At 37.3% G+C, this 14,596-nt stretch overlaps 1 protein-coding gene across 1 annotated transcript in view; it reads right to left on the reverse strand.

Annotated features, from left to right (window-relative positions):
- Positions 1–14,596, reverse strand: part of si:ch211-1i11.3 (mitogen-activated protein kinase kinase kinase 5) — a 47,217-nt gene that overhangs the window by 14,626 nt on the left and 17,995 nt on the right. Inside the window, exons 12-18 of the mRNA XM_059338546.1 lie at positions 13,870–13,965; positions 11,789–11,873; positions 10,377–10,510; positions 8,392–8,519; positions 5,344–5,480; positions 2,680–2,785; positions 1,150–1,307 (exon numbers count right to left, since the gene is read on the reverse strand). Of these exons, the coding sequence (XP_059194529.1) occupies positions 1,150–1,307; positions 2,680–2,785; positions 5,344–5,480; positions 8,392–8,519; positions 10,377–10,510; positions 11,789–11,873; positions 13,870–13,965 (844 nt within the window). The remainder of the gene's footprint in view (positions 1–1,149; positions 1,308–2,679; positions 2,786–5,343; positions 5,481–8,391; positions 8,520–10,376; positions 10,511–11,788; positions 11,874–13,869; positions 13,966–14,596) is intronic.

Genomic DNA, 14,596 nt, shown 5'->3' on the forward strand with positions numbered 1-14,596 from the left:
CAGCTAGATGTCACTGTGTCTTTAAATAGTTAAATGCCTCTTAGTCCCGCCTCCAACCAGGAATTTGGAAACAAGAAAATCACTCCAGACATTTGGTCTGTTTTTGGTGAAATTTTTGAAAGGTAGGTAACATGGGGCATGGGGCACTTCATTTGTATACATGTTTACTCTTGGAAAAAATATTTTGAGCATGACTTTATCAAACGATCTGATTTTGTCTGTATTCAAATGAGCGCATATTTGATGAGTTATGGCCTCATTTGCATATGTAAACATTAAAATACAAAAAACATGCAATACATTTTTTTCTCCTCTTAACATAAGTAATCAACTGAGAAAGTGTCATGGTGAAATCTTTATTTATTTATTTTTTACCCTATTCACCTGTGGTGTCTTTACTTTATTGTCTTATTATGCTAATTATGCAAATTGCCCAAAGTGCAACTTTTAGCAACCAAGTTAAATTCCATCCATTAGGCCTATAGAGGACATTTCTGCAATAAAACTTTAGGGTACTCAACATTTCTGGGTTCAAGAAATTATGACTAGACAATAAACCAAACGGTTGATTTAGATCATGGGTCTCAAACTCGCGGTCCGCGGGCCAATTGCCAAGTTTATTTGAAAGGGAAATTATTATCTAGATAGTGATGAAGTTAAAAAGTGAGATTAAATTATATTAAGACTAAAATATAACATTTCTTTATAATATTAAGTCTAAAATACACGCATCTTTGAAAAGAGTTGTTAAACACTTTTAAATACACTTGTAACAAAATCAATTTGAAAATGTTGAATAACTGAAAAGAAAATATAAAAGCTGAAAGAAGAAAACAACATTATAGTTACTGCACTCTGTTTATCATCACTATTAGAACCTTTTACAGCAAAACCAGAGTGCAGCAACAACGTTTTTGGGGTCAAAGGTCAAATAAATGATCATGATTTTTTAGCATAAAAACGACATCATCAATGTATGTAGAAATAAATGTCATATCACTTATCTACATATAACCAATTTGGCTTGCAAAACATTAAAAAACTTTAAAGCAGTTTTACCTTTTGTGTAGTTACTGCAGTTAGACATTGTAGGGCAGTGTTGTTTTATGAAAATGCATGTATTAAAGTATGAAAGTGTCCTTAGTTTACCTTGAACATGGCTGCCTGAGGACTTCCCAGCTCATGGAAGGGTGGTTTTCCTGTTGCCATTTCTATAATAGTGCACCCGAGGGACCAGATATCTGCCGGCTTCCCATAACCCCGAGGCCCCTGGTCTATAATCTCTGGGGCCATGTACTGGAGAGTTCCTATTGAAAAATGATAATAAAAGTGAGTATAATGCATCTACTGCAATTGGTTCACGGATAAAAAGTCAAGTCATGTCAAGTCAAATGTATTTCTATAGAGCATTTACAGACGGCTGAGCCATAAGTGCTTCACATAAAAGTGCATAAAGTGCAATAAAATACAGAATTGACAAAGGTGAAAGAAACAAAAGCAAAAAAAAAACACACACAAAAAGTGTTAAAAGACATTGCCCCCAGGGATGTCTTTCTACTTGGCTTTAGAAAAGATTAGCCACACCACAAAAAACAAGCTTGACAAGTTTTGGAAAATCTGGAAGGTTTTCTGTAATTTCCTTGAGAAAAATGATGGCTGGAATGATGAGCTGAACTGAAGATTTATTTATCTTTTCATTTTATCTTGTTTTAGTTTACACATTTAGAGCTTTACGGACATGTATATGTATCTGTGTGTGTGTATATATATATATGTATGAATTTATTAATTTACTTATTTTTAATTTAGTTATTTTATGGGTATAAATGTCCCCCCCCCCTTTATTTTTATCTCTCTCTCTCTCTTTCTTTCCCTAGTTATTTATTTATTAATTTTATTTTTATCATCATTATTTCTATCATTATTGTTTATTATTATTTTTTCTTGTATGTGCCTTCTTGTTCTATGTTGCTCACCGTTTGTAAATTAGCAAAATGTGCAATAAACATATGTTTAAAAAAAATAAAAAGACATTGCCTGCAAGAGTTAAAATAAATTAAAAGAAGGGATAATTATAAAGGCACTGAGGGATTACTAGGGGTCACTATTCCCTAGAACTTGCTGGAGGAAAACTTTAATCGAAGGCAAGAGAAAAGAGGCGGGCTTTTAAGTCTGACTTAAAACATTTAGGGACTGCTCTGCATGGATGTGGAGTGAGCTCTGTAGTCTCTTGTTTTTAATCCACATATAGGACCGTGCACTTCACCAGATATGATGAAACTGCAATTTTAAATATGTTTACAATGCAGTAACTTAACATATTTCATGCTCAAATGCATGTATAACAGTATAAATAGGAATACAAAAGGTTTGAAGCAAATAAAAAACTGTGATTTATTTTGTTTTCAGTGCAAGAACAGCAGACCAACATTAATTGCAAGAGGTAAATTTTGTGCATTTTTACACTGCACTTTTAAGATTTCATGCTCAAACGCATGTAGTTGTACTGAGGGCCACTTCAAGTGAGGGTGCGGGCAGTATGCGGCTCCCGGGCCTCCAGTTGCCCATCCCTGGCCTAGGGCATCGGTGGAGAAGGCCGGAGAGGTTTTGCCAAAAATAATGATTATACAGTATATCCTCAAAATGTTGTTAAATATGTAAAACTGTGTGAAATCTTACCAGCAAACGTCTCAGTGCAGGGGTTGATCCCTGCTAGTCGTTTGGACGTTCCAAAGTCAGAGATCTTCAGGACTCCACTATAGGTGTTGATCAATACGTTATCACCCTGCAGGAAAGACAAATTACTCACACTTAGAATGTATCACAAGAGTTAATATCTTATCATAAAGCTGAAAGGATTACCGTTTTTCTCAGTGGCTTTGGTGCATTTCTCACATCTCTATTAATAGTTAGTTGAACCTCCACAACATTAAGGCCCCGTTTACATGATGACGGTCTGAACAGAAGACGCAAAAGTGGCGTCGCGTCTTCACTTTTTATTCCTCGTTTAGACGAGCATTTTCGGGAGGAAATCTGCTGCATACGGTGACGCAAAAGTGTGTGAAATTCGATTGTATGCAGCCAGGCGGCATCACTTAAAGCCATAAGAGCATCTTTGGGCATGCAGAAGTTTTCCCGCCACACATTTTCATCAGCTACTCCTTCCACAAAGTTCTCCACCATCACTAGATCTCCCAGGTCTCGTTCACAGCCGTCTGGCTCACCTCCGACGAATTGCTGCATCCAGAATGTGATGGAGGTAATTCCAGATCCTTTTCTGTTCACTAATACTATCTGTACATATCCTGGACATTTGGTGGAAAGACTCCTGTAAGTTTATTAGAGCTGCCAGAGCAGCTTGAAGGTCCGACGCATGGAAATAATCCCACTTTTTTGTTTATTTTCCTGTACTGGAGCATGTATGTGACGTAAACACATACGTGACGTGAGCAGATCTGAGCAGAGTTTTGCGTTTTGTCAGTGTAGACGGACACGCTACGGAGGAGCGGATTTAACTTTTCCACTTTGGAAGGTGGTTTCAGATTTTTGCGTCTTTAAGCCCCCAAAACGCCGTCACCGTCTAAACGAAAGGCACTTCCAATAAAATATTTTGTCGTTTTTACCCGCGAGCGTCCTCGTGTAAACGGGGCCTTAATCATTTTGTGCTCTTCATAGTAGCAGTTTCTCATTCATTACAACAAATTACAAATGCTTTTGGACATGCATTAATTGCTTTCATACAACTGCAGCCCACCTCCAGTGAGCGTTTGTCCAGTGGAGGTGGACTGCAGAGGCTTGGTAGCCAGCTCCACCACAAGGCTCCTGAGAGAAGTTGGAACCAGAGGGCCGGCCCAGCGGAGGACAGTCAAAGAACTTGGCAATGTGGCAGAAAGGAGCAGCTACTGGCTGTGGCTGAAACGTGGGGACGCAACATGTGCTGCTAGATAAATGGTCACGAGGTGCCACCATGCCACACACACCCAGGTCTTGATCAGCCTGTGGTGGGCCGACCTCGGCAGAAGGTGTCTTGAGATAAGTGGCTGAAACACCTCATGAAGCTGGGGCACACAACTGACCATGTGTTGCACTGGGGGCCAAGCCCCCCCCACCCATGAGTACTCCAACCTAATTTGCTGTGCTGATAGTTAGGGACAGATGACATCTAGTCCTAATAAGAATCCAACCCCCCGTTTCACTCAAATTTCAATTCTAAAGCCAGGGGGGTTGCTATTTTAATTGGTAAGTCAATTCAGTTTTCACCTTCTAAGGTTATATCAGACAAAAATGGCAGATACTTAATTGTTACAGGTACACTATTCAATGTTCCCATTTTATTAGTTAACATATATGCCCCCAATTTCGATGATCCGCATTTTATGAATAAGCTTTTTGAATGTCTTCCCTCATTGAACAATAATCTCCTTATGATTGGAGGGGACATGAATTGTGTAATCAATCGCAATCTAGATCACTCTAACCCGCGCACTCTGATCCCATCATTAATGTCAAGGTCTCTTTTGGATTTCATGTCCAAAAATGGTTGCATTGATCCTTGGAGATTTTACAACCATCACACCAAGGAATATTCCTTCTTTTCACAGATGCATCAGTCTTTCTCTCGGATAGACTATTACTTTATTGATTCTAAACTAATTTCTAAAGTACTTACTGTTAATTACCACCCTATTGTTATTTCTGACCATGCCCCTCTTTCTTTAGACATTCAGTTTTCCTCACAAGAATCCAACCCTCTGCTGTTTAATAACATTATAAACATTTTTGGGTAAAGGTTTTTTTTTCCTTTTGCACAATGCTGTAAATGCTGTAAATTAGAATTGCAAAGAGCATAGGCAGTAAAAATGTAAAACATACATATTCAGTGTGTTGTACTCAGTTACCTCACTAAATACAATGTGTAACTTAAATGTAGTTTTCAAATGGCTGTGTAAATATTATATAGTGTCTTGAGCGTTTTTAGGTAGCGTCACCAAGATCTGACTTTTTTGCATTGGAAACATTTCCAGAGTAAACTGTCATAATGAAAACATGACAGAGACATTTGACTATCTGGTTCATAAACATGGTGTCAGGACTTTTTATCTTGATGACACTTTCATTGACATGAATACTTGCTTTTGAGGAATGAACTGTCCATTTTGAGCAAGTGACACGCTTTTGCAGGTTATAAACTAGGCTTTGCAATTTGTCCTAATTGTTTTGAGAAATGAATTAACTGTTAATAATGATGTGAGAAATGCACCAACGTGACTGAGAAAAACTGTAAATGACTCTAAAAAGTACAATAACTATTTGTCCCCCAGAGTCCCAGGCTGCACTGCTCACCTTGATGTCTCTGTGGACTATCTGGTTGTCATGGAGATATTTGAGTCCCTCCAGGATCTGTTTGGTGTAGAAGATGATGGTGGCCTCGTTGTCTTTCAGGGGACCCCATTTAGAGCGCAGGAGAGATGATAAACTTCCTACAAGCAGAAAATTTATTTTTTAATAACAGAATCTCACAGAAGGCAGGGACAAGAACAAAATATGCTACACTGTGTATATCTCTGCATATATTTAAATATATTCATTCATCGATGTTCATACTACTACATGCAACAACTTATTTAACCAATTTAACATGCTGAAATTTATTTAAATTTATTTGTGTCTTGTTTTAATTTTTTGGATAATTTTGTGTCTTTTTTTGTAATTTTCCATCTTTTTTTGGTCATTTTACTTATTTTATTGTAATTTTGGGGATTTTTTTGTCATTTTTTTGTTATTTTGTGGGGGTTTTGGTTATTTGTGTCTTTTTAAATTTTTGGGGTAATTTAGTGTCTATTTTTGGTCATTTTACATGTTTTTTGTTTTTTTATGGGTTTTTTTTAATTTAGTCTCTTTTTTCATTTTTGGGGTAATTTAGTGTCTATTTTTGGTCATTTTACATCTTTTTTTTTATTTTATGTTTTTTTTTCTTGGTAATTTTATGTCATTTTTTAGTAATTTGTGTAATTTTTTGGTCATTTTACATCTTTTTTGTTATTTTATGTTTTTTCTATTAAGCACATTTATTATAGTCCAGACAATGACTTGATGAAGCATGAAATGAATCATTAGTTTCTGCTTGACAATGCATTAAAGTAACTTCAGGAAAACACAAAAAATAATTAATGAATTAATAATTAATGATAAATGCCAAATAGCAGCAATGCATGTATATAATGTGTGTATAATGTATGGATATGTCTTATTATTGTGTCTGTATCTTAAGCTGTTGTGACAACTAAACTACCACACTGGAGGATGCAATCTGTTGCACCATCAAACCGAGCCTCTAGTTGGAATTGTTCCTGAATCATCAGATGTTTTTCTAGCAGTCACGCCATTGTTGAAAGAGATTTTTCTTCAATGAGCAGGATGTAGGAACCGCCCACTTTCTTAAAACTGACTTCCAGCTTATATTACACAATCACACAGGAACTGTCAAATCAGAACACAAGACAGAAGCCGACTTCCTTGAAGCTTAATAAAGTCATCATCCTGTCACAGAGACACACAGTAACTGGGGAAATAAGGACCTGAGAGCGTTGGGCAGGGCTTCCTCATGCATTCCAGTTTAGTTCCAAAGAGCTGATACTATTTATTGATGCATAAATATTAGATTCTAGATAACATGAAAACAGACTGCAGCACTGGTGTATTAGTCTGGGTGTCTGTGTCGGCATTTGTAATTATATGAAGCAAATGTGAATGCATAAAAATGTCCAAATTGAATGATGGCATTGTGTAATATGTCACTGTGAATGTAGCCAACCACTAATTTTAGAAACCCTCAGGCAGTTCTAGACAGTTTCCTGTTTTTTTTTACTTTTCATGATGCAAGGCGATTGCCAGTTAATTTGACAGTTTTATTACCTTGTTTCATATATTTTATAGCCATTACAGAATAAATGTTTGGTAACACTTTATATTAGGGAACACATATTCAACATGAATTAGTTGCTTATTAGCATGCAAATAAGTAACATATTGGCTCTTAATTAGTCCTTATTTAGTAGTTATTAATGCCTTATTCTGCATGGCCTTATTATACAACCAGTAAGATATTAACTAAGAGTTTTCCCTCAATATCCTTATTTGTTCTATTGGGCATCGATTGAAACCTTGTGGTAGTGTCCATGAAAAACTGTGGGCCCCTGCAGCATTTAAGTTGCCCATGCCTGGTCTATAAGATTCAGAATTACAACTTGGTTTGGTAACCTGCCTGTAAAACAAAAAGCACAACTGCAGAATCTGACTGGACGGGCGGGAAAAATAATCAGTATGCCAACCCCATCCTCTCTCCAGGAAAAGGGTATATGGTACCAAACTGCAAGTTAAACAGATACAAACTGTCCTTTATACCTATCTCCATTAAATTATTAAATAGTGCAAGATAGTGTGTGTGAGTGAGAGATTCACAAAGGGATTGTGCAATAAAAACGATGGTATAGGGAAGTGCAATAGAATAATCAGTGTAATAGAATGAATGATGTTGTATGGGTATATGTGCAATAGGAAGAGTGTGTGTGTGTTCTGTGCTGATATGAATTTATGTGATATGTAAACAGACTTTTGTTTGTGTTTTGTGATGTGCTATATGTGAACATGTGACATTCTGTTGTGTCCAAAACAAATTTCTCCTCAGGGAGACAATAAAGCAACTAACTAACTAGCAGTAAGTAAGGAAGTTGTTTTATAAGAGTTATGATCTTAATATGCTTTACTTTGTATGGACTTTATAAGTCTCTACATACGGCTATTTGCTGTTTCCATGGTTTCGTTCTCCGCTATGTAGAGATTATAAAGTCCATACAAAGTAAAGCATATTAAGATCATAACTCATATACAACAACCTCCTTACTTACTGCTAATAAGCAATAATTCTGAGGTTATTGAGGGAAAACTCTTAGTTAATGTCTTACTGGTTGTATAATCAGGCCATGCAGAATAAAGTACTACTTAATAATGACTCATTAAGAGCCAATATATTACTTATTTTGCAACTGATTAATGTTGAATATGTGTTCCCTAATATAAAGTATTACCGATTCTAGATAACATGAAAACAGACTGCAGCACTGGTGTATTAGTCTGGGTGTCTGTGTCTGCATTTGTAATTATAAAGCAAATGTGAATTCATAAAAATGTCCAAATTGAATGATGGTATTGTGTTATAATATGTCAGCGTGAATGTAGCCAACCACTAATTTTAGAAACCCTCAGGCAGTTTCCTGTTTTTTCAAGTTTCATGATGCAAGGTAATTACAGTTTTAATACAGTTTTAATACCTTATTTTTATATATTTTATAGCCATTACAGAATAAAAGTTTCTATTGTAGGATTCCCCACCTCCAGGGACTTCCTCCATGAAGATCTTGATGAAGCCCTCCTGGCTGACAGAGCCCAGGTACTGGACTATGTTCCTGTGTTTCAGCCTCTTGTGCAGAGCGATCTCCTCGTGGAGCGGCTGGGAGTACCTGGGACAGACACAGGGGTCAGAGTCAGACTGAGAGATTTTCCTTATGCCAACAATACAGCATCCCATATCAAACAAATCAAATCAACTTTATTTAAAGACCTCTTTAAAATAGCCACAGCTGTTCCAAATTGTTCCAAAAGCTCGGAGCAGCGTCAGAGAAAGCCCGGTTCCCCTCTGAGCTTAAACCTGGACCTCGGTTCCCCAAGGCAGCTATTCTCAACCTTGGGGTCCCGACCAATTTGTGTCTTTTTTGGTAATTTTGTGTCTTTTTTAAAGTCATTTTGTGTCTTTTTTGGTAATTTTGTGTCTTTTTTAAAGTAATTTTGTGTCTTTTTTTGGTCATTTTGTTTCTTTTTTGGGCCATTGTGTCTTTTTCCTGTGATTTTGTGTCTTTTTTTGGTAATTTTGTGTCTTTTTTTGATCATTTTGTGTCTTTTTTTGTCATTTTGTGTCTTTATTGCAATATTTTGTGTCTTCTTTGGTAATGTTGTGTCTTTTTTTGGTCATTTTGATACTGCCTCCTGCGGCTTCCAGGTAATTTGAGTTTGAGACCCCTGATCTAAACTATCTCTTTAACAAAGTCACACACATTTAGGCTGTTCCATGTCATCTTCTTAACTAATGTAATAACTCATGTAATTTTTTTCCACGATCATTAGCTGAGCCTGCCCTGAGGCTGTTTAAACCCGCCTTAAAGAGGCCTTCCTCCCAATTTAAAAACCTCTGTTTTTAATCATGCAGGCATCATGTTGCATAGACAAACAATTCAAATGTCAAATTTGGTGTCTCCAAGCATCAGAATCCCAGCAGCAGCCCAATATAGGTCAGAAATGAAATAAAAATTCTGGGAGAGTCTTGACTGTGGATCATTCTCTTTATAATGCATGCATATGTTTATATTGCATTAGTCTTAAAATCTCTGTAGGTGCATAGTTTGTATCAAGAATCAAGTAGAATTCGACAATTTAGGTTTGCATTATAAGTAAATAAGTGAAATGGTGAAGAAGAGCTGAAACCTCTATTTGAAAATCATTGCATTACACATTATGTCACATGACAGCTGCTGTTGCACCATACTAAAACTGTTTTTCCTCTCCCTCTCTTTTTCTGTTTCACTTCAGCAAACAGGATTTTCTCTATTTTGATCTTTTACATCTGGAAAATCACAACATAGCTACTCATTAGACAGATTATTTCTCTATTTGAGTATTTTCTTGTTGCTGATTAGTAAAGCTTCATAAACACAAAGTGTTTGGAGACTGTCAGGTTTGCAAAATGTGCAATGTGCAAAATGTGTGTGTCTTTTTTGGCAAGTCTGTGTCTTTTTTTTAAAGTAATTTTGTGTCTTTTTTAAACAATTTTGTGTCTTTTTTGGCAAGTCTGTGTCTTTTTTTTGGTAATTTTGTGCCTTTTTTGGCAAGTCTGTGTCTTTTTTTGGTAATTTTGTGTCTTTTTTAAATAATTTTGTCTCTTTTTTGCTAATTTTGTGTATTTTTTGGTCATTTTGTGTCTTTTTTGGGTCATTTTGTGTCTTTTTTTAATAATTTAGTTTCTTTTTTTGGTAATTCTGTGTCTTTTTCTGTCATTTTGTGGCCCCCAGGTATTTTGAGTTTGAGACCCCTGGTGTAATCCTTTATTCCCACATAACGCTGCTGTGTGAGCCCAAGCAGGTCATAACAAACAAATAATGAAAACCTAAACAGTCATTAATCTCCCTCAAGATTCCTGAAGAGCACTGAGAATCCACCTCCCTCTGCCAGAACATTTCCCAGTAAGGCTAGTACAGAAACAACATTATTGTGAGAAACGTTGGCGTGTCCCAATAAGGGCTGACTGTAAATGAATGTTTCCTTACGTGCTGTCCTTCTCGGGAATTTCCTTTATGGCGATGCGTACTTGGTTGCTGAGGTCCCTCCCAGCGTACACCACACCGTACGTCCCTTTTCCCAGAACCACCTTGTCATTGTTGTCATTGGTCTCATAGATGAACTGTGGAGAGAAATGAAGGAGTATGCAGTGACTGAAAATAGCAGAGTCAGAGGAATTATGAGGAATTTCACAAGCAGAGGAGAGAAATGTGAAGAGAGGAGGGAACAGATGTTTCATTCAGGGATTCCTGACATTTCCTGAATTACATTTCAAATATGTTTATTTGGAAACCAGTCACTAAACGGAAAAATTCAAGCCCCATGAGGGTTTTTTGGGCTTTCCTGGCATGTTTTTATTTTATTTCAATATGTATATGGAATATATAACTTGTATTATTGTTGTTATTATGTTATTTTCTTTCTTTTAAAACTGTGCCAAATAAATCAAATCAAATTAAATCAACAGTTGACAGTTATGTTTCCTTTGCTTTTTTACAGAAGGTGAGAAAAACTAATCCCTGACAAAAAAAGACTAATGACAAAAAATGAATAGCCAAGGTTCATACACTTTTTCAGTGGTCAAATTCAAGCACTTTTCAAGGACTTTCAAGGTCCATTTACAAGCTTTTCCAGGACCTTATAACGGTTGAAAGTTGCATGTTTTAGATGAGTATTTACATGCTAAAAGGGGTAATTTCACTCAACCACACCGACAGCGATGGTTTTACACTTTTAACAACCAAAAGTAGTTTGCTAATCTCAATATTCAATTTAGTATTTTTTTAATTGAACATGTGATTATCTATAGTCAGATTGCACGAGAAATACAGTAAGAATTTCTAGCATTTTCAAGCACGTTATCCAAAATCCAAGCACTTCTCAAACCTTGAAAATACAACATTAAAATTGAAGCATTTTCAAGAATTTCAAGCATCCGTATGAACCCTGAATAGCAAGTAAACAAGCAGAGCCCTGCATCAACAAAGCAGATGAAACAAAAAAGACAGGACAAGACAAAAAAAACAAAAAAAGTGGCAACAGTGCGTACAAAAATAAATCAAATATTTCAATATTACCAATATTTTTTAAGTTTGGGGCAGAAACTCTGAGATAGGGAAGCCTCCATGGACTCACATTTCTCACACATAGGAACATGTCCTGAATTCTGAGCATAAATATAAAATTATATTTTTATTATATTATATTATTATTATATTTTATTTCTTGACACAATGACATCGCACACAATGCCCAATTGCATAGGAAACATGACTCTGTGTTCAAGGAATAATTCTGTTCTTGAGAATTTTCAACCAGTAGTTAAAGTTGTTGTTTTTACTTGTTGCGGCAAGTGGGAACTAAAATAGAGCAAACAGAGTGCGTCAGGGCTGTGACTGACCTCTAGTACTCCCTCGGCTACATGGTTCAGGTCCTGGGCAGAGTGTTGAGTCTGCTGCAGCAGAGAGTTCACCAGCTCGCAGAAGCTAGAGGGAGAACAGAGCCAAGAATGTGGTTAAATAAAGTTGCAGCGAATTTCCATTGAAGAGAATAACAACATCAGACATGCCTTAAACCTTCGCCAAAGTACGTGTCCGTAAAAGGCGAAGCCAGGATGTGGAGGAAAAATTTAATTTAAATAATTTAGTGTGGAGCTTTTGATCACTGCAGGGCATTGTTTTCACAATTCGGTGCATGTTTGGTTAATAGTTAACACGAAGACAAGACACTCAGTTCTGTCATGGTTTCACACTATTCCCTTTATCAACAATCTCAAATCAAACCAATAAAACTTTATAGGGGTCTACAATAAACAAAATGTAAAGTATAATATGTAAAACAAAACAGGGAAAGGAAGGAAACCTTGCTAGAACTGAGAAGGACTACAATGGGAAACTTTAGATTCAGTTTTATGGAGAGAGTTTTGTTTGAAAACCCTCATTGGATGCTTCATTGCAGATCAAAAGAGTCTGGAGAGATTGTGGCGTCTCTGAGGCAAATCATTATCAAATATTATGGTCTTGCTCATTATTAATTCCTTTCTGGCAGGAGGTTTATAAAGTTTTTTGTTTAATCACTGTATTAGTAGCCGGTCACATTAGCCGGTCGCAATTGCCGGTCACATTAACGGGACGCAGTAGCCGGTCGCATTAGCCGATCGCATTTGCCAGTTGCAGTAGCCGGTCCCATTAGCTGGTTGCAGTAGCCGGTCCCATTAGCCGGTCGCAGTAGCCAGTCACATTAGCCGGTCGCAGTAGCCAGTCACATTAGCCGGTTGCAGTAGCCGGTCCCATTAGCCGGTCGCAGTAGCCAGTCACATTAGCCGGTCGCAGTAGCCAGTCACATTAGCCGATCGCATTAGCCAGTTGCAGTAGCCGGTCCCATTAGCTGGTCGCAGTAGCCAGTCGCAGTAGCCAGTCGCAGTAGCCGGTCCCATTAGCTGGTCGCAGTAGCCAGTCGCAGTAGCCGGTCGCAGTAGCCAGTCACATTAGCCGGTCGCAGTAGCCAGTCACATTAGCCGATCGCATTAGCCAGTTGCAGTAGCCGGTCCCATTAGCCGGTTCCATTAGCCAGTCACATTAGCCAGTCACATTAGCCAGTCACATTAACAGGACGCAGTAGCCGGTCGCATTAGCCAGTGGCATTAGCCGGTCAGTAGCAGTGGCACAAAGTGTCGGACTGAGGTCAACCAGAAAGGGCGCCATATTAATCCACTTAAACGACACATATCGCCACCCAGTGTTGAGGAGGAGGACACGTTCCCGTCAGTTATTGAGTTTTCTCAATTGCATGTAAACTGGGACAAGGACAGAAACAGGACACCAAAATTATTTTTTTTTAAGCATAGCTCGATTAAACTGTGCTTGTAAACGCACTGATTGTTTGTAAGGACCTCAATAAAACTCAATAAAAAGAGTAATTAGTGAAGTTCTGGTCGAAGTCAAAAACATGACCCCCCCCCCCCCCCTTTTGTTTGTTACTTTCATTTCTTTTCAGGAAATTCCAAGGATAGCTGTCTACAGTCCTGAGGAACCAGGATATTGAATCTGAATTCAGGAGCGCTTTGATTTCACATTACATGACGGTGGCAGCAGAGGTTTCAGCAGTGGGTCTCTGTAACCTGAATCTGTCTGCAGTGGCAGAGACCACAAAGAGGTTAGAAGGAAATGTCCTCTTTTTGTGTGTGTTTGATTTGGGTCAATCATTGTTTCAAGTCAGAGTGAAAAAAAAAGAACTGTCCTTTTATCACACTCAGTTTTTCAGGCCACCTACCAGACTTATTCTGAAAAGCTAGTTTGTCCATTTGCCAGACGTCTGTATAACTTCCTCAACCCTGTAATGATGGCCTGTTTTTATCTTTCCAGCACATCATCAACACACACACACACAGACACACACAGACACACACAGACACACACACACAGACACACACTACACACACACTCTCCCCTGCTATACCGCTGCCAGTTATTAGTCACTTACCCTTTACAGTGAAGCTCAGAGGGGAAGCAGAGCTGGAAGTCATCTGAGTTGTAGTGGACGTACAGGAAGCAGCTCCGCTCATCAATCTTCGAGGCACTTTAGAGGTGAAAAAAAATATACACTACCGGTCAAAAGTTTTAGAACACCCCAATTTTTCCAGTTTTTTATTGAAATTCAAGCAGTTCAAGTCAAATGAACAGCTTGAAAGGGTACAAAGGTAAGTGGTGAACTGCCAGAGGTAAATAAAAAAAGGTAAGGTTAACCAAAACTGAAAAATAATGTACATTTCAGAATTATACAAGAAGGCCTTTTTCAGGGAACAAGAAATGGGTTAACAACTTAACTCTATGGAGTCTTGGGCTATTTTGTCCATTTTTGAATTCTTTTCATGTCTTTGTAAGTCATTTTGTGTCTTTTTTTTGGTAATTTTGTGTCTTTTTTTTGTCATTTTGTGTCTTTTTTTGTCATTTTTTGGTCATTTTGTGTCTTTTTTTAGTCCTTTAGTCCAACATAAAATGTGATTCTGAATCTTTTTTTTACTTTCAAAACACTATCACGCTCAATCAAGAATGTTAAATGTTGCAAATGTGCATTAATTTCAGAGTATACTGAGACATTAAACTGCATAATTTTCAATTAAATTCTGGAAAAGTTGGTGTGTTCTAAAAATTTTGACCAGTAGTGTATATTTAATATTCAGATAGGATTGTCAAATTTTTTTTTTTCA

Source organism: Centropristis striata, chromosome 8, assembly GCF_030273125.1.
Source record: "Centropristis striata isolate RG_2023a ecotype Rhode Island chromosome 8, C.striata_1.0, whole genome shotgun sequence".
NCBI classification, from domain to species: domain Eukaryota; kingdom Metazoa; phylum Chordata; class Actinopteri; order Perciformes; family Serranidae; genus Centropristis; species Centropristis striata.